The sequence below is a fragment of the Peromyscus maniculatus genome, chromosome 23, assembly GCF_049852395.1.
Source record: "Peromyscus maniculatus bairdii isolate BWxNUB_F1_BW_parent chromosome 23, HU_Pman_BW_mat_3.1, whole genome shotgun sequence".
Lineage (NCBI taxonomy): Eukaryota > Metazoa > Chordata > Mammalia > Rodentia > Cricetidae > Peromyscus > Peromyscus maniculatus.
In genome coordinates this window covers 9,367,642-9,391,563 of record NC_134874.1, presented here as the reverse complement: position 1 = coordinate 9,391,563, position 23,922 = coordinate 9,367,642, and the positions used below count along the sequence as shown (strand labels likewise).

Genomic DNA, 23,922 nt, shown 5'->3' with positions numbered 1-23,922 from the left:
GCCCAGCAGCCCATAGGAAGGGACAGGAGGGTCCACAGAAGCTCCATAGACCAGATTTGGATTATGCATCAGCGAAGAGTCCCTGTCTCAAAGAAGGTAGAAGGTAAGGATGGACACCCAAAGGTTGTCCTCTGATCTCCCTAGGCACGGGGTGGCACCAAGTCACCCCCCCCCACAGATGATATGTTATAGTTAGGGTTTCAAATCAAAGAGTAAGTTGTTTTGGGGTACACCTTTCATCACTCCATAGCAGGTAGCTATCTCTGCAGCGCTTAAGAACAGCGTTCTCAGCCTTCCAAATGCTGTGGCCCTTTAATACAGTTCCTCAAGTTGTGGTGACCCCCCCCCCAGCCTTAAGAGTATTTTTGCTAAGGTTATTAACTGTAAATCTGTGTTTTCCAATGGTCTTAGGTGACCCCTGTGGAAAGGTCATTCGATCCCCAGAGGGGTCGTGTGACCCACAGGTTGAGAAACACTGCTATTGAGAAAAATCACTCACAGTAAGATAATTTGATTAGGCCGGGTGGTGGTAGCGCACACCTTTAATCCCAGCACTCAGGAGGCAGAGCCAGGCGGATCTCTGTGAGTTCGAGTCCATCCTGGTCTCCAAAGCAAGTTCCAGGAAAGGCTCAAAGCTACACAGAGAAACCCTGTCTTGAAAAACAAAAAACAGCAACAAAAACCCCACAACACAACAACAACAAAAAAGATAATTTGATTCAGCACTTTCTGGTGGAGATGCTACCTACAGAGAACACCCAGCTATTTCACAAGGGGACTCCCCGCGAAGATCATCCTGAGGCCCATTTCTTTCTTGACATTGTATGTTTGACACTTCTCCTTTGTTCCTGTCTCTAGTTGGGGACAGAACGTGAAGGCAGAAGTCTGAGACCTGGTGTGAGGGGACTCCTGAAGCTCTCGGTAGCCTCTGGAATCTGAGCTCTCCTTCCTGGCTATGGGTGGCAGCTGGGAGCAGAGGGGACTGCTGCTGAGCACACCTGGGTGCTCCTCCTACCTGGATTTAGGGCTCTGCAGGTTTTGGCGGCTAAGGAACCGAGCGGCCGAGACTCGCTTTTTGTGGACGTTGGAAAGACCTGTGAGGAGAGAAATAAAGGTCACCATGAGAGAGGGTTAAACAATGGTCCACAAAACCTCTCCAACTTTGAGTATGTATATGTACATATATGTGTAGGTGTAATAGCATGTGTGCAGGAGGATGTGTGGATGTGTGTGTGTGTGTGTGTGTGTGTGTGTGTGTGTGTGTGTATGTGTAAGCCAGAGGACAACCTGAGTTACCATTGTAGGTAGTTTATAAATTTATCTTTTGAGAGAGGGTCTCTCACTGGCCTGGAGCTGGCCAGTTAGACTAGGCTGGCTAGTGAGCCCTAAGGTTCTCTGGTTTCCCTCTTTCCCCGCGCTGGGACTTCCAGCACGCAGCACCATGCCTGGCCTTTCATGGGTTCTGGGGAATCAAACTCAGGTCCTCGTGTCTGGAAAGCCTGTACTTTACCAAGTGAGCCGTCCCCTCAGACCCCTCCCCAGCTCTTCCTCTGGAGTGGAAAGGATGAGGGTGGGGCCAGGTATCAGCGGGGCTGGGTGAGGTGGTTGTAGACACTGAACCAAATTATGCCAAGGTGAATAGAATGGAGGTGGGATGGTTCATAGGGCGGGCTGTGCAGCTGGAGAGAGTCTTCCAGTGGTACAGTCCCCTGCATGTGGGGACAGAAGTGTGGTCTGTGTGTGTGCAAGGGCTTCTCTGAAAGGGGGACCAGAGTGATAAAGCCACCATCCCCACACACCCTTGAAGGGAGCTCTCCAGCCCAACCCTCCCTAAGGGGACGAGGGCCTCCTAGGAGGGCAGTGTCAGTACCTTGTGTCAGCTCTGGAGCCTCAGCCACGTAGGTGAGGCGGAACTTGTTCCTCTTCCAGCTGCGGTCATTGCTGATGAGGGAATTGTTCGCCTTCTCGATGTTGACGTCATCCCCGACGCAGAACACATCACAGGCTGCCTGTGGCCCACAGAGAGTTTTTGGTGACCTCAGTTATCCTAGATGGCGCCTCCACAGGAGGCTCTGAGGCATGACATGGATGTCTCTCCCCATCCCTCTTTTTCTCTCCTCTCTCCCCATTTCTCTCCTTCCCTGTCTCCACCTATTAATCCATATACCCGTTCTTCCTTCTACCATCTATCCACCAACCCACTCACCCATCCATTGATCTACCCACACTTTCATCTACCTAGCTGTCTGTCCATCTACCTTATTGATCCTTTTTTCCATCCATTCAACTAACCATCCATCTATACATCCACCCACCCACCATCCATCATCCATTCATCCAGCCAACCATACACCCATCCATCAGCTATCCATCCATCAGCTATCCATCCATCCAACCATCCATCCATCCATTCATCCATCTATCTATCCATCCAATCATCCATCCATCCAGCAGCCATCCATCCATCCATCCATCCACCCACCCACCCATCCATCCATCCATCCACCCACCCACCCACCCATCCATCCATCCATCCATCCATCCATCCATCCATCCATCCATCCATCCATCCATCCAAACATCAATCCAGGCATCCATCCATCATCCAAACATTCCTATCCATCCACTGACCCACCCACTCATCTACCTTTCTACTCACCCATCTATTTGTCTGTCTTCACCTAATATTTATTCACCTACTCACTGTTTCATATACCCATTCATCTACCCTCACCCATGCATCCATGTGCTCACCATCACCCAATATTTTGAACAGTGATTGAGGTCTTCACTTCTACTAAAGACACATCTATGATGACCTTTATTACTAAATCCCATGTGCCCAGAGGCTTAACATTAAAATGAAAATAAATACCATAGAACTTTCATCTTCTTCAAAAGATTTAAAAAAATTATACAAAGCTAGGAAAAGCTGTCTGAATACACATTTTTTTGTTTCCTTTTTGGTCAAAGCTCCTTTATCAGCAAACATTAATGATCCTAAGATTACTGCCCAGAATGATTAGTAAACTTTTTCTGAGACAGGTCCAGGCAAGTCTTGAACACGCAGGTCCAAGTGATGCCCCTGCCGCAGCCTCTCAAATAACTGAGACTGAGGCATATACAACCATAGAAATATTTTTTTCAGTGAAATGTAAAGTTTTCAAACATAGGTTTTATTATTATCTGGCTGTGTGCCTATTTAAAAACAGTTGACATGTTCATCAACATAAAAATAGAAAAGTAAAATATCATACTGTGGAATATTGTTTGGCTACAAGAAAGGATAAAGTACTGACCCATGCTATAGTGTGGATGAACCTGAAAATCTTTATAATAAGAGGGGCTGGAGAGATGGCTCAGAGGTAAAGAGCACTGGCTGCTCTTCCAGAGGTCCTGAGTTCAATTCCCAGCAACTACATGGTGGCTCACAGCCATCTGTAATGAGATCTGATGCCTTCTGCTGTGTAGGCATACATACAGACAAAACACTGTATGCATAATAAATAAATCTTAAAAAAAACTTTATAATAAGGGAAAGAAGCCAGTCATGAAAGGTCACTTGGTATTAGATTTCACCCTCATGAAACGAACAAGAAGGGATGTCTGCAGACACAGACATGAGTGAGCTGGGGGTGGGATGGGAGACCAGGATGCCAACAAATGGTTAGAGCAACGGTTCTCAACCTGTGAGTCATGACCCCATTGCCTATTTCCAAACCCCTATCTCCAAAATATTTACATTATGATTCATAAGAGTAGCAAAATTACAGTTATGAAGTAGCAATTAAAATAATTCTATGGTTGGGGGGTCACCATAGCATGAGGAACTGTATTAAAAGGTTACAGCATTAGGAAGGTTGAGAACCACTGCTCTAGAGGTTTTTCAGGGGCCTGGCCTCTGGGATGCTCAGTTAAGGTTGGCTGCCGAGATGAGGAAACACAGTTATCTCGGATATGAGTGGCCCTGAATCATCTCAGGTCTCAATGTCTGGGTGGAAATCCAGGAAGAGGCTTATAGACACAGCTCCCTCTAATATCTCATAGAGCCTTGGGCCTCAGTTTCCCCTTTTGCCTTCTGCACAACTGCCATGACCGAAGCTGCCCAGGACCCTTCCTTCTGGGGTTGCTGATGAGGAACCAATTCCAGGGCAGTGGACAGAGAGGATAAAAGCCACAGTGTTGGCTTTGGTGACGGGGAGGACTCTCAGCGGAAAATGTGTGCGGAGCTGTATCCTGGCTGAGGACTGCTGTGGATATTGCTCTATATATAAATAAAACACTGGTTGGCAAGTGGCCAGGCAGGAAGTAGGTGGGACAAGGAGAGAGGAGAATTCTGGGAAGCGGAAGGCTGAGGGGAGAGACACTGCAGCCACCGCCAGGAGAGGAGCATGTAAAGACGCTGAGAAGCCACCAGCCACGTGGCAAGGTATAGATTTATAAAAATGGGTTAATTTAAGATAAAAGAACAGTTAGCAAGAAGCCTGCCACGGCCATACAGTTTATAAGTGATATAAGCGTCTGAGTGATTATTTTATAAGTGGATTGTGGGACTGCGGGGCTTGGGGAACCTGGAGAGAAGCCCTCCAGCTACAAATGGCGCCCAACGGCTCAAGTTTCCACCTTAAACCTGAGAATATTTAATAACCAATTCTGAACAGAGCCAAAAACAGGTTCCTGCTTCTTGTCTCATACGGGCAGCTAGACAGCGCAAGACGCAGGTTTGAACACTGGCGGGTTCCTGGCGGGTGCGTTTGACCGGCACTATGGCGGGAATGAGGCATCTGCCAGGGGCACATTATGCTATGCGGTAGATTTAGTCTTTACTAGTATTTAAAAAAAAAAAAAAAAAAAAAGGTTTCTGGGCTACACGCTGCTTTGATAAAAGCTTAGACCCACTATTTCTGAGACTTGATGACTCCCAGAGCTGGCGGAAAACGTACCACTGCCATGTTGGGAAGCTGAACTGGGCGGAGCCAGCAGCCACAGCGCTGTTTCAGGCTCAGAAGGATGCAGTTTAAAGCAATAGGCTCGAGGTAATATAAAACATAAGCCACGTAAAGATGGCTACCACACAGAGAATCTGGATTATGTTCTCTTTGATATTCGTAACTGAAAAAAAACATTTGATTACAAAAGCTGTTGAGTTATGCCAAAATGTATATTTTAAAGGTACCTTCACTTCAAAATTTGGATTTAAGGATATGTTGCTTTGGAAAAGAGATTCTGCTTTTGTTTCCACAGAAAGCCAGAGGCTGTGGATTTGTTCCAGATTAAGATACATCAGGTTTCACCAGCCAAGACCCCCTGAAAGGCCTCCGGTGACACCATGGCCCAGATGATCCAACATCCAGAGCGGTTTCAAGGCAACTGGTTCACACAATACAGCCTCACGGACTACCCCATAGGCCTAAAAATTTTCTTTGCATCCCCATAAGATACAGCGCCCCCCTCCAGCAGGAAGTAGTAAGAGATGCTACGCCCAAATTCCCAAATATACCAAGCTGGCTTTAGAGGTGGAATTGGCTCACTCCCCCTCTAAACCCAGACATATTGCTTAAAAAAAAAAAAAATTGGTTAAGAGATTCTTGTGTCCCAAATCAGAAGAGCCCTCTGGTGTGGGACAGAGAAAAACCAATATTTTTATTTAAAACAGGTTGATTATAAATGTGATCTCTTTCTAAAAAAGAAAAGGGGATATGATATAGATATATAGGAGAATGTGGAGATGATGAGATAAAAGGGTAGATTAATGAACCTGCTTTTAAAGAAAACTTGTTTGAAATGTCTTACATTGGTATAGATTTTAGTTCATGTTTAAAATGTTTTACATTGGTATAAATTTTAGTTTATTGATACAAACTTTAAGTTAATTTTGTTATACTATATATATGTTTCTATTCTTGTTTGAGGTATTATGTTTATGTAACTCATTTAAAATTGTAATGGATAATTAAAAATAGATTAATAATTAGTCATCTATGATAATCATATTTGTAGCCATGTTAGTTAAGTCTTCTAGGTATACATAGATATATTTCAGATAGATAGGTAATCTTCAAACACTTCATAGACCTGGAGAATATGGCATTTAAATAACTTAGAATTCTGTTGACGTGAGACACAATTGCTCCTGGCTGCACCAATTTGATCCCGAGAGAATGTTGGGCTTCTAAGACATTTCCATTGGGAAGTTTGTCTTCTTGGCACAAAATGGCCTACTGGGCAAAGAACTGCCCTTGCCTTGATGGCTGACAGTACAAATGCAATGCTGTCCTTTCTGGACAAGCGGGACACAAGGAAAGCGACCACTGTACTCTGCCAAGACAGGGTAAGATGGTCTTTCAGAAATCCTGCTTCTGAAAATGGTCTGTCAGATACTCTAGGCCTATAGCCAATTTGAATGCACCAACAATGCTGAGAAACATTAGGTGACTGTCCAGGCTGCCAGCTGTCTTGGTCTACTCTTGCAAGATTCCCGAAAGTTGCTTGCATCCATCTACCATTTCTCAGGGACCATTATGTTCCTTCTCAGGTCTTTGATGTGGTTGAAAACTAGATAGTTGTAATTTCCTCAGTTATGATAAAAGATAAGTTAGATATAAAACCTTAAACTCACAAATATAAGATAGATAGGACATCTTCTTTAATATTGTAACTATAATTCTTGCTCGGTAATTGTCTTGTTATATGTAATTTTACCATGTTAAAGTTAAAACCTTCCTTTTTAAAAAAAGAAGAAAAGGGGAAGTGCTGTGGATATTGCTCTATATATAAATAAAACACTGGTTGGCAAGTGGCCAGGCAGGAAGTAGGTGGGACAAGGAGAGAGGAGAATTCTGGGAAGCGGAAGGCTGAGGGGAGAGACACTGCAGCCACCGCCAGGAGAGGAGCATGTAAAGACGCTGAGAAGCCACCAGCCACGTGGCAAGGTATAGATTTATAAAAATGGGTTAATTTAAGATAAAAGAACAGTTAGCAAGAAGCCTGCCACGGCCATACAGTTTATAAGTGATATAAGCGTCTGAGTGATTATTTTATAAGTGGATTGTGGGACTGCGGGGCTTGGGGAACCTGGAGAGAAGCCCTCCAGCTACAGAGGACACTGGGGGAGGGCTCTCCCTTGCCTATCCTCTCTCTCTCTCCTTCCTTTCCTTCCTAACGTTTCTCCTTCCTTCCTCCCCCTTCCCTTCCTCACTTTATGTTTCTACCCATACCTCCTTCCCTTTCCCATGCTGGCATTAGAATCCTGCGCCTCCAGCATGCTAGGCAAGCACCCTACCACTGAGCAATCCTACCATTGAGTCACACCACCACGGACCGCTTGGCATTGGCTGGGGGTCTCCTACCTTGAAGACCTTCTTGGCCCAGGTCCTGAAAGCCTCTTCCTGCCCGCAGAGCTCATCCCCCTCCCTCATCTTCAGAATCCTCTCCCCTCCCAGCTCCTCCAGGAGGGTGTCCACCGCGTGCCCGAAGGCGCAGAAGTGGGGGTACGCCCGAGAGCCCAGGCCGAATACTGAGAACCTGTCCAGGAAAAAACAGAAGGTCTGTGACGGAGGCTGTGGGGCATAGGAGGTATAGGGTATCTGGTACCATGGGCTGATTAGTGTGACCTCAAAATTCACGGGCTTGAGTCCTGAACCCTTATGGGACTGTATGTTGAAATAGCTTTAAGGAAGTGACCAAGGTTAGTAAGATCCTTATAAAGTCAATTTCCTCTCTTTCTCCTCTCCCTCCTCGTCCTTGTCCTCTTCTTCCTCCTCCTCCTCTTCCTCATCCTCTCCAGAAAGAAGGTAGTTTTTAACAAGCCAATAAAAGAAGCCAGCTGGAATCCGCCCTTTGCTGAGGTCCTAACTTTCAGAACTATGAAGAAACACATTTCAGTGGAAAGATGGCTTTAATCCCAAGAGCTCTTAAGACCCTTCTTCCTCTTGGTCTCTAGTAGTGATTACTGTCCTCAAGAGAAAGTTCCAGTGGTTTTTGAGGAAGGAGAGTCGGGGAGGGCAATGAGCGGGAAACACTAGCTGTTGGATGCACTCTCCTGTGTTAGCTAGATCATCCACAGAAAAGAATCTCAGCGGGGATGCTTTTGTTTGCCACGGATCAATTTGTCTTAAGAAGGAGGGCTATGAGAATTCTAATGTGGTGGCCTTTGGGGAGCAGGACTAGCAAAGTGACTAGGAGGACTTTTGAACATATCACATGTTGGTCTAGAGGTAGAATTTCCTCCATGGGGTTAAAATAGAACCTTAGTCATGCACACTGTACCCTTTCTAATGTCTGAAACTGATGTTTTCACAAGCTCTCTCCACCAAGAGAACACTGATACTTGAGTCAGTAGGGGTCAAGTTAATATGAGTTTTCTCCTTGCTGAGGTAGGGACCAAAGTATAGCAGTGGGATGGACCTTGTTAACAGGATTTTTGTTTGTTTGTTTGAGGCAAGGTTTCATGTTGCCCAGGTTGGCCTTGAACTCTGATTCTCTTGCTCCCATCTCCTGAGCACTGGGATTTGAGGTGTGTAGTACTACATCCAGTTACTTTACAGTCTTACAGATATTATAGAGCTCATTTCTGGAGAGTGGTCCTGGCTGGTGTTCTCAGCCAATAGGACTACAATGATGGGTTCCAAAAGGGCACAAAAGCCACTCTCTCATCTCCAAGGAAGGTACACTGCTGAAGACAGTCACCCCAGATAAGCCAGGGAGCGGAGCCCTGTCATCCGCTGTCCCTGAATGGCTCAAGGCTGATGGGGAAGAGAAGACGATGGAGATGGAGGAGGAAGGAGGGACATTGGGACGAGACCCCGCATCATTACAACATGAACTGGGATGGATCCAGGGGTCTCACTGGTGGAGCAAAAGTTACCACAGGACCCTATGTCCTCCTCAGACCCACACCTACACGGTTATATCATGACGTTCTCTTCTCTCACAGCCTTCTGTTCCAATGGCTCCTGAGCCTTCCTAAGTGCGGCCTGTGCATGAGGCCGGGTCTTTCCCATCATGCCCCATAGTTTTGCTGGGTCTGGGTACCACTCCTCACAGGGAAGCAGCCTGCACATAGATGTAGTAACCAGTGTGGGCAGATCCAAGGGGTGAGAGAAAAGGTCTCTTCTGCCTCATGCCATCCATCTTCGCCTTAGCCCAATACAGATACACCTACGCCCAACACCCCTGTTATGTGGGTGTGTAATGTCGGCCACATGTGAGCATGCCTGATACTGTTAATGACTTTTCATGCTCTTTGAATTGCTTTAAAAAATTATTTAGATGTGTCTGTGAGGGTCTGCACACATGTGTACAGATGTGCATGCCTGTGCACAGGCAGAGGCCAGAAGAGGGCATTGAATATTCTCCTCTCCCTCTGCTTGTTCATTTGAGGCAGGGTCTCTCCTTGAATGTGGAGCTTACATTGTCCAAGTCAGCAAGTCCCAGCAACTCTCCCTGTCTGCGCTCTCCTCAGACATGGGGTTGCAGGCATGTGTGGGGTGCCTGTTTCGTGTAACCTCCTTTTGATTTTTTACTCACTGGCTTGGCAGACCACATCCTGCGGTTCGAGTATTTGAATCCCCCTGACTCACATTGGGAAGCCTATTGTGAGGGATGAAGGGAAAGGGCTTCTGGGAGGTGATTAGGTCATTAGGGTGGGGCTCCTTAGAATAAAATTAGTGCCCATCTAAGGGGCTGAGGAAACCAGACTTCATCCCTTCTACCATGAGGACACGCCTATAAGGAGCTGTGTATGATTAGGAGTGAGCTCTCATGGGACACTGGCCTCGGACTCCCCGGACCCCAGACCTGAGAACCATTGATGTCTGTCAGCCTTTTGCTAGAGCATGGCCAACAGACTCAGACACGTGACCGTCACCAGCTCACCAGCAAAGGATCAGGTGGCTGACTCATGACAACACTCTGGATGGGCTGAGGGGCCCACACCACAGTCACTGGGAGACTCACGTTTCCATGACAATCGCTACTTAGGAGTCCAAAGCTCCTATTTTAAACCTCAAAACCAACAGTTGACTTAAGTCCTCATCTGCAGGGCCAGATAGCAAAGACATTTAAGATTTCAAAGTTGAAGGTGCCTTGTGGGCCGTTAGACAAGAAAACATCCCTCCCCCCAAAAAAAACCAACAACAAAAGCCTGCATATTTTTAATTGGTGAAATTAAAATATCACCATAATAATCAAGTACAAGGACTTTTGTTGTGTGCACGGGTATGGAGGACAGATGTCAACTTTAGGTGCTGTGTCTCAGAATAGCTTTTTCTTTTTTTTTGAGATAGGATGCTCACTGGGACCTAAGGACCCTGTCTCTCCTCCTCAGGGCTGAGATTACGGCTGCACACCTCGATGCGTGCCGCCATGCCTGGATTTCACCCAGGTGTTAGGGATCGCACTCGGGTCCTCAGGCTAGTGTGACAAGAACTGTACAGACGGAGCCAACTCTCCACACTCTTGAGTACAGTTCTTTAAATGCAAGTCTGCCAATGAGAAGAAGGGAGGTTTTTTGGAGGGGGAGGGCAGGGAGGATTAGGGTGGGGATTGCATTTTTTTTTCCTGACTGGATTATGAAAGTAATGCTACAATAATATTCTGATATCAAAAGCTAAGAGCTGTCCCACATTATGAGGGATCCTCCGCCCCCCCACATACAAAATAGAAAAGAGTGTAAAAATGTTGCAGTAGACATGATTCTTCCCCATTTTAGGAGCCCTGTGTCCTGTGCTGTCTATGAGCCTGGCTCTGAGCAGGCACTGAGAAGGCTCGTCTGGCCAAGGTGGGAGACGTTCATGACTAGGTCTGGATGATGGACGGACAGTGCATTGGTCTGTCTTGGCCTTCATCCAGGACAGCATGTCTTGACACTCCCCATTTTTTTTCCAAATATATATTAAACCGAACACACATCAACTCCTCAAATGCACGTCTTTGGCTACCTCCTCCCCCAAATTACTTCATGGAGGGTGACTCTGCTTAGGAAGACGCGGGTTTGGGGAGCAGTTTTCAAATCGGGCCTCACAGTAGAGGCCACCAACAAGGTTTAGAAGAGAAGAGGTGGAGAGATGGTGTAGGCCCAATACTAAACCAGCTCCAGGATCTCTTCAGGCTGGGCTTACACAGGCATCACACTGCTAGATTGCAAACCTCCCCAGGTTATTTTTGTTTTGGTTTGAGACTGAGTCTCCTAATGTAGCCCAGGCTGGCCTTGAACTTGCCATCCTTTTGCCTCAGCTTCTCAAGGGCCGGGACTACGGCACAGCCAAGCACGGGTCACCTCCAGGTGGCCCTACCGTGCACCTAGGGTTGGGAGCCACTGGGTCATCCTGGCACCTAAGGTTCACTCTGTAAAATTTGTCTCCTTGGAAAAATGGCGTAGACAGTGGCATCCGGAGACTAGTACCCAACAGCACAGATGGTGGATGAACCTTGGGGATGGGATCTGGGGGGAGGCAGGGTTAGAGGTCAGAGGTCATCAGGTACAAATGTCCCCCCACACACATGGGAGACCAGGTAATGTAAGTCAGAGAGGGAGGGACCCCGGAGGAATGGAGGGACACTGGGTGAGAATTCTCCTCCTGATCAAAGAGCCGCTTTGCAGCTGAGCCCTGCTCCCTTAGGGCCTTCGTCAGCCTCAGTCCCCTGTACCCGTGCTCACCTCACGTTGGCCAGGGGTCCAGTACTTTCAAAGTTGTCCCTGAGGTCGGGTCCGTCGCCAGATGACTTGCGGGAGTCAGAGTATGAGGAGACGCTGTTGAACCGGACCTTGTAGCTCCTGTGGCAGACGAACACGCGGCTGTGAGTTCTGCCCTGGAGCCCCCTCCCGAGACACGCTCCCACTCTGGATCTTCAACCTGTTGGTCCTGCTTCTAAAACCTTCTCTGCAGTACTGGGCCAAGCTCTACCACTCCTCCGGGCTCTTGGAGAATGCATGGACTTACCCACAATCACCACAATGACAGCCGACCTCTCAGACTTAAATGTTTCCGGGCCCCCTGTTTAAATTGGGAGGATTGAGACCCACAGAGTTCAGATGGTCTCATCAGTACGGAGAGGGGGAGGGAGGGACCCTGTGGCTGTGAGACCAGGTCTCCTGGCCTCTCAAGTTTTAGCATGCGGGACTCGGCTAACGTGAGGGTACTGGTTCAATAGGGATGGGGCGGGGGCCGAGAGCCAACGTTTCTGTCCCCAGACTTCACGGAGGGGCTGGAAACAAGTGCTTTATTGGTGCTCTCCAATATGGTAGCCATTTGCTCCCTGCAGCCATATAAACCCAAAGATAATTATAATGAACTACAATGAAAAACTAAATGTCCAAGAAGAGGGGACTTGGCTAAATGTGGGATGCTTAGAGTAGCTATCCAGAGCAGACTTTTCAGCCATAAAGAAGAAGGAAGTCACCTGGGTGGTGGTGGCACACACCTTTAATCCCAGCACTCAGGAGGCAGAGGCAGGTGGATCTCTGTGAGTTTGAGGCCAGCCTGGTTTATAGAGTTCCGGGGCAGCCAAGGGTACACAGAGAAACCCTGTCTCAGAAAACCAAAACACTAAATAAATAAATAAATAAATAAATAAATAAATAAATAAATAAATAAATAAAAAATAAAAAAATATCCCATCATTTGCAGAAAGTGGGGGCTGGGTGATGGTTATGTAAGCCAGCCCCAGAAAAATATTCCACATTTTCTCTCATTTGTAGTTCCTAAATTTATGGCGGTACCTGACATCATATACGTATAAACAGCCTGAACGTACAAATGAAGCTGTTTAGGGGACATGGGAAGGGTGAGGAAGGGGGTTAGGGATGTATGGGAAATCTGTTCAACCTACAATGTGTATGTGTTTGAAAAATTTCAAACGTTGGTTCCTTGCCTGCACTAGTCACTTTCTAGTCCAGGTGCTCAGTGGCCATATGTTGCTGGTGGCTGCTTGACAGCCAGGATCGACAGATGAGATCATTGTAGAAAGTCCCTCAAGGCTGGCCCATCCCTGCCAACACTCCCCTGCTGTGGAGTGACATTCTTAGACATTTTAGGGTCACGAGCCACATTTCCAGGAAAGATGGAAACTGTTTTTGGCACTGATCTGAAGCACGCATGGACACTGTGTGTGCGTGAATGTGTGTGCATGTGTGTGTATATATGTGTATGTGCACATGGGTACACATGTGTGCATACATGTAAGCTTGGTGGTCACATTTGTGGGGTGTATGTGTACTTACTTGTGTGTGGAGACCAGAGGTCTTTAGGAGTCTTCCTTAGGCGCTGTCTATCTTGTGTTTTGAGACAGAGTCTCTCATTGGTCTAGAACTCACCAAATAGGTTAGCTAGTCTCTGGAACCTGTCTATACTTGCCTCCCCAGGACAGAAATAATTATACTTGCCTTCTTGGCTTGTTCATTCGTTCTCTCTCTCTCTCTCTCTCTCTCTCTCTCTCTCTCTCTCTCTCTCTCTCTCTCCCTCCCTCCCTCCCTCCCTCCCCCTGCTTCTCTCTCTCCTTCTCTCCCTCCCTCCTCCTGTTTCTCTCTCTCTCTGTCTCTCTCTCTCCCTCCCTCCCCCTGCCTCTCTCTCTCTCTCTCCCTCCCTCCCTCCCTCTGCTTCTCTCTTTCCTTCCCTCCCTCCCTCCTCCTGTTTCTCTCTCTCTCTCTCTCTCTCTCTCTCTCTCTCTCTCCCTCCCTCCCTCCCCCTGCTTCTCTCTCTCTCCCTCCCTCCCCCTGCCTCCCTTTCTCCCTCCCTCTCCCCCCCCCTCTCTCTCTCTCTCTCTCTCTCCTGCTCCCCCTTTTGAATTTCTGGAGACAGGGTCTCAATATGAAGCCACGGCTGGCCTTGAACTCATAGCTGTCCCCTGCCTCTGTCTTCCGAGTGAAGAGATTAACAGTGTGCGCCACCACACCTGGTCCCACCATGCCTGGCCCATGACTTTTTAAAACGTATGTTCAGAGGATGGAGCTCAGGTTCTCACTTTACAGGTCCAGCATCTCCCCATAGTTTTCCCAGCCAGGGAGGATGTCTGGGACCTGGGCCTCAGCCCAAGAGGCTCAGGAACCTGAGACTGAAAGAAAAATCCATTTCCATCAAGACCTTTTGCTTTTAGACACAACAAAAATGAGGGCTGGCAGTTACTGCTCTGGCAGAGGATCTGAATTCAGTTCCCAGCACCCACACGGAGGCTTAAAACTACCTGTAACTCCAAGGGATGTAACTCCCCCTTCTGGCTTCTGTGGGCACTACACATACTCACGTAATTAATAAAATACATCTCAAAAAATCCAAACTAAAACAAAATTCCCAATACTCAACAAACAAACAGCTCTTCCCTTCCCCTAAACGAAGATAGAATTCCAAGAAACACATTAGAATGCAAAAGGAGAGAGAGAGAGAGAGAGAGAGAGAGAGAGAGAGAGAGAGAGAAGAGAGAGAGGAGAGAGAGAGAGGAGAGAGAGAGAGGAGAGAGAGAGAGGGAGAGAGAGAGAGAGAGAGAGAGAGAGACAGAGAGAGACAGAGAGACAGAGAGACAGAGAGACAGAGAGACAGAGAGACAAAAAAGGAACATGCACATTCTGGCAGAGCATTTCTAGGCTGGATGCTTTTCAAAGTTTTTGTTCTAACAAGGTTCTAAATACACGGATGTGTATTTTCTGCCCCCAAAATAGACTCACATTGAGTCACTTCTCCAAATCCGTCACGCAGCATACCAGGGGGGTGGCCGTGTCGTTAGCGGGGGAGGCACGATGGGTGGATGGATGGTTGTGGGGTAAAAATACCAGCACGTGTACCGTATGAGGCTGGAGGTTTCTGCCATTGCTCTCTCTGTTGTTGACAATTCCCTCCAGCCTCAGCAGCAGCCTCTAGAGACTGGCAGGGGCCGAGATCTCTCCCCATTTGGTTAACGAGAAAGACCAGAGGTCAAGAGATTTGCTTAAGGTCCTTGCGTTAGTAGCACAGCCTGGGTGAGAAGTCAGGTCTCTTTGAGATTCAAAGGTGGCCAGGGATGTTCCAACACTGGGCATGCATCGTCTAATGTATGCCATGCCTGCACACACATACACACACACAGCAGCAGCAGCAGCACACACACATGCACACGCACACAGATGCTCTCTACCTGCGCTGGCTGTCACGGACAGCAACCAGACTGTGGGCTCCAGAGTCAGCCTGGGAGAGGGAAGGCCCTTTACGGGGAAAGAAACGCAAGGGTTCCGGGTACCTAGAGGGGAGAATGGATGGTGCCCTATCTCTCCCTGAAGGAGGTGGGGAGAGGGGAGCTGCTGTGGATGGAAAGGAGAGGGATGGGGAGGTTGATGCCAAGATGCTGGAGCAAGTGCTGACTGAAAGGTGCTTATGGTTCTGCTCCCTGGGTACCCAGAACCTGAGTTTGGTCCTGTGCTTTCAGGAGGGAGACCCGGAGAGATCGTCTCCATACATTTCTAAAGTCCAGCCAGTTATGCATCATACACAATTCTTCCTTGTTTGTTAATTTTTCTGTTTTTGTTTTTATAAGACAGGTTTCTCTGTGTAGTTTTGGAACTCACTCTGTAGACCAGGCTGGCCTTGAACTCACAGAGATCTGCCTGCCTCTGCCTCCCAAGTGCTGAGGTCAAAGGCATGCGCCACTACCACCCGGCTCACACACACATTCTCAAGTCACAGGGTCTGCTCTTTGGAAGCAACCCTGTATTGGTCTCATTGAGGGGGGTTCAGTGTGCGTGTGCTCTGTGTTCAGTACCTCAAAGAAGGTTCTGGAGATTTCCAAAGGTGGTTTGGCGCACAGATACTTCCACCTTGTAAAATGCTCTGACGGGGAGTCTGTTTTGCCCTTCCACATGTGGGTCCTGGCGATCGAACTTAGTGATCAAGGTTGGTGGCACGCAACCCCCACCCCACTGAGCCATCTTGCCAGCCCTGTAAAATGCCTTTAGAACCTCGAGAGCCCCGTGGGAGATGTAACTCCTCCAAGAAATGAGCGTGAAACCACGGGCGTCTGCCTCACGAAATATCTTATTTACTCTTTCAACTTGACTTGGACATGAGCCGCGCAACCTCTGCAAGTCTCGGATGGGAGATTCTAAGGAGAAAGTGGTTCCCACTGACTTCCAGCGTGAGTTCCAAAGGCAGAGAGTTCCAGAGAACCGAGGTTTGCACAGTGTGTCTCATCTTTCCCGAGACTCTCCCATCTTCTTGTTTTTCCCTCATTTGGTTCCCACCAATCAAAAGGTCAAGGTAGATATTACAATCTATGCTTGATAACAAAATTGGGGGCACAGAGGAGAGGGGTGTTGAGCTGGAGACCATAACAGCAGCCTCAGTGAAGCCCAGACTACCAGCTAAAACCCATCTCCAAAGGCCATCAACCATTGCCTGGTCCTCACATGAACCTAGGTGTCAAGACATATTGTTCAATGGGTCCCAAGAGCAGCATGTGACGTCAGAGGGGACATTCACTTACTTCCTTTCCTCCTGCACAGAGTTCGGGTGCCTCATCTCCATCAAAGCACAGCCAAATTTCTAGAAGTCACAACAAATGAGCAGAATGTGAAGAACGTATTAGTGGATGGGCACAGAGTCTGGGGCCTTAGCTGGTAAAACTAGAGCCTGAAGCCTGATGGATAGGTATCAGGGACAGCCAGGGGCTGAGATGGGCAGCCAATGCCCCAGCTGCAGGTTCAGTGTATGTATGGGGATGGGGTGGTTCACACCCAACAGGTGTGAACTCTCCACCCCAGTGTACGACTAAGTGTTGTGGTCTTTATTGTATGAAAGTACTATCCCCTGCTCAGAATTGGAGTAACTCAAACACACAGCTCACTGTGTTTAGCCAGGAGACACTGATAGACAAAACCTGGTATTGTCCCATTTGCCCAAGTTGGATCAAATCAAATCCTGGCTTTGGGGCTCGTGGAGGGAGGACTTGCTTCTGAGGGGCAGTTGTGGGGAAGGGTCCCAGCTGTAGCTATTTCCTCTGGGGGATGGAACCCCACGCTAGGGCAGGGGCATTCCCTCTCACCTCCCCGTTCTCAGGGGGGTCTCCATTGCCAAAGGTGCTGGTGACCACCAAGACCAGGGCTTCGTGCTCCAGGTGCACAATGTCATACTCCTCCATGGACATTGCCTAGGTGGGCGGGGACATGGGAGAGGGGAGAAGTGAGTGGTGACAGGGAGGGATGAAAAGGGGACAAGGGATACAAGGAGCAAGAAGGTGAGCTAGTCTGAGCTGCCTCTGTGCTCGGGGCCAATGTTCCTACTATTCAGTGGGCTCACTAATGACATTTGCTGGCATGACATCTTGTTATGGCCACTGTGTCCTGAAGGGTTATGGGAACCTGGGCCCTGGTCCAATGAAGGAGTTTGTAGGAGATTATATCCTTATGAAGACCCCTGGACTATGTTTTCTTTGCTTGCATATGTATATGTGTGGTGTGAAATGTGTGTGTGTGTGTGCACGTGTGTGTGTGCACATGTGTATGATGTGAATGTGTATGTGTGCATATGTGTGTGTGGTGTGAATGTGTGTGTGTGGTGTGCATGTGTGTGGTGTGGATGTGTGCATGTACATCTGTGTGTGATGTGAATGTGTGCGTGGTGTGTGTGTGTGTGTGTGTGTGTGTGTGTGTGTGTGTGTGTGACGGTCAGAGATTAACATTGGGCATCTTCCTCCACTGCTCTCTACTTCATTTCCTGAGACAGGGTCTCTTAGTTGAGCCCAGAGGTCACTGATTTGTCTAGGCTAGCCAGCCAGCTTGCTCTGGAGAGCTCCCCTGTCTCACTGCGCATGTTCTGGGACTACAGGCAGGCCACTACCTGGCATTTACATTTGGGTGCTGGGCATCCAAACTCCAGTTGTCATGCTTGGATTATAAGTGCTTTTCTGGCTGAGCCATGCACTCAACCCTGTGTCCCCAGATCTTGGAGTCCTGACCACAGTTAGGGTAGGCGTGGTCTGGCAATACCTGACCAGGTTTGCCCAGTATTTTCTCTAATCCTGCCTCCAGTACCCCAAAGGCCCTGAGCCCCTCGAGGCTGAGGTGCCCACCATAGGGAAAGACTGTCACCTGCACCTTAGCATCACTTGTACACTTCTCAAAGGACTTTCTGAGGAACTCCAGCCTCCCCCGATGCTCCATGAGAACCAGGGATCTTGCTTGGGTCAGATATGCCTGGGAAATATGTATAGTTTGTAATTTCCCAAATTATAATGGGTGTTCATAGATTAAAAGCTCTGAAAAGTCCTGATATATCCGTGGAGCTGTAGCTATTGAGGTTTCTCACACTGATCCTAGCAGGATGGGTTGTCATCAATCCATTAACATTTTGCTGTACAGATGGAGGTTTCCTGTGAACTAGACTCTTGGAGGATCCATGGGAGACCTATCTATGTCTGATATGTATACAAATACGTGCATTATTTCCCATGAGGGCCCAGCAGCTTACACTAGCCTTGCTCACCTTGGCATCAAAGGCGTGCTTGAAGATCTCGCACAGGGTCTTGGCGTAGGCTTGTGATTTGCCTGTCTCCGTGGCGTAGAGAATGGTTGCTTTGACCCTCTTGGCCATGGCTTGCCCCATCAGCTTGGCTGAGAACTTGACGGCTCTGCGAGGGAGCAGGTGGAGAGAAACATGGGGAACAGAGAAGGGACACAGGAGGCTAGGATGAGACTTAGGGACCCCTAGAGACACACAGCACCCCAGAGTTTGGAGGCCATATTGACCTGTGCAGTATTTCCCCAGAGCAACAAGTTCCGAGGTCCGAGGTTGGCAACATGGCTGCTGTTGGCTGGTTGCTTCTAGTCCTGAGTCCTGAGAACCTTGTCACCAATAATCTCCCAGCCCTGAATCAGAGGGGCTTTAGAGATTCTGAGATAAGAATTGTTCTCATTTACGTATTTAGTGTGCATGGGTAGTCATGTGCTTCTGCCTTAGCCCAGGCACGGAGGTCAGAGGTCAGCCTACCGAATTGGTCCTCTCCTTCCATCGTGTGGATCCTGGAATTCCGATTCAGATCCTTAGGCTTGGCAGCAAGTGCCTTTATCCCCTGAACCATCTCGCTGGTCTAACTTCAGTGGTTTTTATTGTTGTTATTATTATTACTTTTTTAACATCCACGAAGGAAGAACAAGACTGCTTTATTTACAGACATACATCCAGCCAAGCTTCTGCATGGAGCTTGGTGCCTAGCAGCCAGCATCTGGATAGATAGCAAATATCTCTCGAAAGACACTGTGAATTTTTAAAGACCCTGTGCCTAAGCCGGGAGGAGTTTGACATCAAGTTTGAGAACTCGAAGCTAGGGGTGTGGGAATGGTAGGGGAGGGACAGGCACAGGGGGAGATGGAGAGGAAGAGGGAAGGGCAGGAGTGGCTGCCTACCAAGGACTTGGCTCTACCTTGCTGAACCTGAAACTCCCCTCCCTGTTCTTACTAGGAGTCTCCTGGTAGACAAATTCCTAGACATCTCCCACCTGAGGCATATTGGCAGGGAGTTCATCATTTTATAGAATTGGGGAAACCACCCACACTGCAGGAAGCCTCTGAGCTCAGGGGGAGGAAGGAGAGGAATAAAAGTGCCCTGGAGGGCTCCCCCTGGAAGGCTGGGAGCACGGAGAGTGCAGATAATTAACCCACAGGGTCTCCACCCTGAACTTTAATAACAGTGTTCCTTCCAACTGCTTTTCTCTCCTGGCTCCTGCAGAACGGAGCTGTAGACAAAGGCTCTCTGGAGACCGTTTGGGGTGCTCTGGAGGAGGCTGCTGGTGAGCTCTCAGGGGCCGGGGGTTGGGGCCGGGGAGGCACGAAGAAGAGGAAGGAGGGAAGAAGGGATGGATGGAGGGAGAATGAGAATATCTACTAGGTCCAGGTTCACGGGATCAGGTACCGCAAGGTGGACAGGAGTCTTGCCTCTGGGGTTCCTAGTATAAATGGTACCTGCTGCACACCTGGATGCCACACCTGAGAGTTCTAGAACCTAGGGGATGAACACAAGCTAGCTTAGCTTGTATCGGTGTCTTCTGCAAACAGAGGTTCCTGCTGAGGGGTCACTGGGGTTTTCTTTCTTGGGACAGACAGCTGTTGATTTCCATTAAATCATCTTGGCTTGGTGGTGTACACCACATACGACAGCTGGACCCTGGGTTAAAAGTGATTCCTTAGTGCCCTCGGTCCATAGCCTCCTGATCTTCCTTTTGGCTCAGTTAAACCTTATTATTATAATGATAGTAATTAATTATAATAATAATAATTATTATTACTAAATTTTAAAAAAGACAGGGTCTTGCCAGGTGGTGGTGGCACACACCTTTAATCCCAGCACTCAGGAGGCAGAGGCAGGCAGATCTCTGAGTTTAAGACTAGCCTGGTCTACAGAGTGAGTTCCAGGACAGCTAGAGCTACACAGAGAAACCCTGTCTCGAAAAACCAAAAAAAAAAAAAAAAAAAAAAAAAAGGACAGGGTGTTGTTATGTAGCTCAGCCTGCCTTACCTATACCCCCATCCTGTGTGTGTGTGTGTGTGTGTGTGTGTGTGTGTGATGGTGGTGGTAGAATGGAAATACCCACCACCGTGCTGGCACAGAGTACAACACCTGCCTAGCTCCGGGTACCCCCAGCTTGTGAACAGATCCCTCCATCCCCTGGTGCAGGGCACTCACTCTGCCAATTTCTTGAAGCCAATCGCTCGCCGCTTCGTGGGGGTCCCGTTGGTGCCCTTCCACACATGGGTGTTCCATGGGTCAGGCTGGGAAGAGAAGCAATGATACCTGTCATAGCCCTGAGGAAACTCAATCCCACCTGGAGATGCCCAGGGCAGCTAGGGCTGCCCAGCCCTCAGCCCCACAAGGTAGGGATGCAGCCAGGGATGGCCACAGATGTCCCTATACAAGGCGATGGGCACAGCCTCCCCGCACGGTCCCACTAGCCCTTCCCGCTTAGCTCAGGTCCCTTCAGACTCTGAGATAGGATCTAGCTATGTAGCCCAGGCTGGCTGCAAACTTGACATCTTTCTGCCTCCTGAGCGCTGAGGTTCTAGGTGTGCACACCCCCTCCAACCCAAACTCTTCCTGGATAAGCACGTCCTCTTCCTCAATACTCATTTCCTGTCTCCGTAAGCCTCTCGGGCTACTGGGCACCCGTGTGTCCACAGCACTGATCCCGTAGAGACAGGCCCCTGTGGATTGGGAAACTTGGCCCAGGGCAGGGTAGATCTCGGGGCAGAGGGGGAGCGCGCAGGGCAGTGTGGGGGCAGGACCTGGTATTCGAAGGATGGGGTGAGTCGATAGTTGAGCATCTCCTGGTGGAAGACAGGGGTGATGCTGCCGGACATGGGGGGCACAATCCACACCCAGTCGGCGGGGCAGCCCCCTCTGCAGCGGTATTCATTTTCCATGTGTTTGATGAAGGACTCCGTGGCAGAGTGGTGGTCAACGATGGTCACCTTGTCACTCTGCAGGAGGAGAAGGGACAAGGAGTCAGGAATGGAGAGGAGGTGGGATGTTTGGGAGCCCTCCTTACAGAGTCTGCCAAAGGGGCCGCCTTGGGATGAGTCTGAGTTCTTGAAGCCTAACGGTACAGGACAAAGGTTCTGCTTGGTGCTAGTGTGCCTCCAAGACCTGCCTGTCAATCTTGCCTATATTCCCCCCCCCCACCTTTCTAACCCCCAGGGGCGAGCCTCAGGCGGGGGCTAGACTCTCAGGCTTTGGTTTTGTTTTTCTTACATCTGTTTACTTATTTCATGCTTTACTTATCTTCTGTAACTATTTATCCCAGTGAAATAAAATCCTGTCAACTTAGTTTTAAGGAGTGAGTTCGAGCTGACTGGAGATCAGAGGAGCGAGCCAGCGTGGAGGTGGGCGGACCAGTGTCTGGTACAGGCTGGAGCTGGCGGGCACAGATTCCCAAGTTGTCGAGAGAAACACTGCCCTGACTCCGTTCCTTCCCTCACCTCTCCTATGGCCTGAGTGTCTCCACCAGGGGCTCAGTTCTGATCATTTCCACAGCTCCTTAATTCTCCCTGGGAGGTGGCCTCTTGCCCCGCCACCCCTACAGATCTCTGCACCATGATGTTTTGTGAGGTGCTTGCTCTATTCACGTCTACCCAAGGCCTGCACGAACATGCTTGTCCTCTGTCTACTCGGACTGAGGCCTCTGGCGCTCCCAGGACAGGGCTGACCTCAAGTCCTGAAAGTGGAGGCTGAGATCCCAGTTAGTGCCTGGACAACTGGAAGAATTGCCAGTGCCCACCTTGTGCTCGAAAGCGGCACTTTCTAGGTGGTATACTTCCCACCCATCTTACTAGAACTCCTTGTGGGGGTGAGGGCAGGGAGCTATGTGGCTGAGAGTGAGGTTGGGTGTCGTCCCTGGGATGTGAATGCCAGAGTCTCTAAGAGATGACAAAGCATGGAGAGACTGCCCTCAAACTGCAGAATGGGGAGTATCAAGTCCAGGGTTCTCTCCCACTTCTCTGTAGACTTCAATGTCTACCCTGCCAAGGCCCACAAGACAGGAAGGCATGTGAACAGGAAGTAGGTCACATTGACAGATGGGAGCCCCCTGAAGGTGATATTGTGTGTGTGTGTGTGTGTGTGTGTGTGTGTGTGTGTGTGTGTGTGTGTGTGTGTGTGTATTCAAGTGTGTAGGAAGGTGCACGTGTACGTGTGTGGAGGTCAGAGGGGAACTTTCTTCAGATGTCCGTTTGAGTCAGTCTCCTCTTGGCCCAGAGCTTCACCAAGCTGGGCTAGGCTGGATGGCCAGTGAGGAGCCAGGGATTCGCCTGTCTCTGCCTCCTCTATCAGCATCGCTGGGATTACAAACATTTGTCCCTCCATCTGGCTCTCTGTGTGGGTTCAGGGGGTTGACTTTAGGACCCCATGCTTGTGAGGCCAGCACTCTATGATATATACTGACAGAGCCACGTCTCCAGCTCCCAAAGGTGGATCTTGTTGGCAGAACCTTTGACCCTCTGAGTTTCTAGAAAGTTCTTTCCCCCCCTCTCTCTTTTGAGGCTTGAGCATGGCGCTGAGCCTTAGGGTACCTGGAAGCTGTACAGAACAGCAATGTTGATCTCCACCAGCGCCTGGTCCTTCCACAGTGAGGACGTCTTCCTGGTGTCCAAGTCCATCTTCTTGGCTACTTCCTGGAAGGGTGAAGGAAACATAGACTCATGGGCTGGCTAACTCTGGATTTCAAAGACAGCTGTTATGAGTGGTGGAGTTCTTTAATTATCAGTGAACCCATTCATGGGCTGACTAACTGGCCCACAGGCTCCAAAGATTTGCTGCTGACAATCCAGGTGGTAACCAAAGAGACATGGTTGGCCCTTTTGCCACCAAAACTCATGTGCCAATCAATGGAGAAGACTGTGCTAATGCCTGACACTTGAGACCTGGAGAGCCGGGAGCTAGCTGATTTCTCAGCCAACAACACTCTAGCAAAATAACTTGAAAGAAATACGTCCTGGCATTAGTATTTGACATAACAGAATGAACAGCCCGGACGCAGAGGCCTGAGGCAAATTCCTTAATTAAAGTCATGCCTTTCCTTCTCTTTGTCAAGGCTAGGCGCTGGTGGGAGCCCGGGTCTCATTACTACGCTCAGATGCCACCATCCCTCAGTCTGGGTAAATTGTTCCTCAGCCCTGGCTGACATTGTACATCCAGCAGCTGGAATTGAAGGGCCGGGGTGGCAGAGCCTCTCATTTAAGTCCTGAGGTGACTTGGAGAGCAGAGAGCAGACTTATTAATTCACTGTCCGAGGTGAAGGCTTTCCGTTTAGCTTGGATCGGAATCCGGGGATACCTCTGCAGAAAGTGAATGGCTCCTGCTTTATGTGATATGCTTACCACCCTGGTAAATTTCTGAAATGGGGGAGGATACACACAGCTGGGGCATTGGGCAGCATTACTTTGATTTAAAGAATAAAAATTTGTTAAAAAGTTCC

The 23,922-nt window shown here is 48.9% G+C and overlaps 1 protein-coding gene across 2 annotated transcripts in view; it reads right to left on the bottom strand.

Moving 5' to 3' along the window:
- Nos1 (nitric oxide synthase 1) overlaps positions 1-23,922 on the bottom strand; it is a 115,630-nt gene that overhangs the window by 25,553 nt on the left and 66,155 nt on the right. Inside the window, exons 10-20 of one of the 2 annotated variants that reach the window (XM_006970808.4) lie at positions 23,018-23,119; positions 21,236-21,430; positions 20,640-20,725; positions 18,444-18,588; positions 17,005-17,109; positions 16,447-16,505; positions 15,106-15,207; positions 11,660-11,776; positions 7,350-7,524; positions 1,871-2,009; positions 1,016-1,094 (exon numbers count right to left, since the gene is read on the bottom strand). In XM_006970808.4, coding sequence (XP_006970870.1) covers positions 1,016-1,094; positions 1,871-2,009; positions 7,350-7,524; positions 11,660-11,776; positions 15,106-15,207; positions 16,447-16,505; positions 17,005-17,109; positions 18,444-18,588; positions 20,640-20,725; positions 21,236-21,430; positions 23,018-23,119 — 1,304 coding nt within the window. The remainder of the gene's footprint in view (positions 1-1,015; positions 1,095-1,870; positions 2,010-7,349; positions 7,525-11,659; positions 11,777-15,105; positions 15,208-16,446; positions 16,506-17,004; positions 17,110-18,443; positions 18,589-20,639; positions 20,726-21,235; positions 21,431-23,017; positions 23,120-23,922) is intronic. The other variant, XM_042267997.2, reaches the window with a different exon arrangement.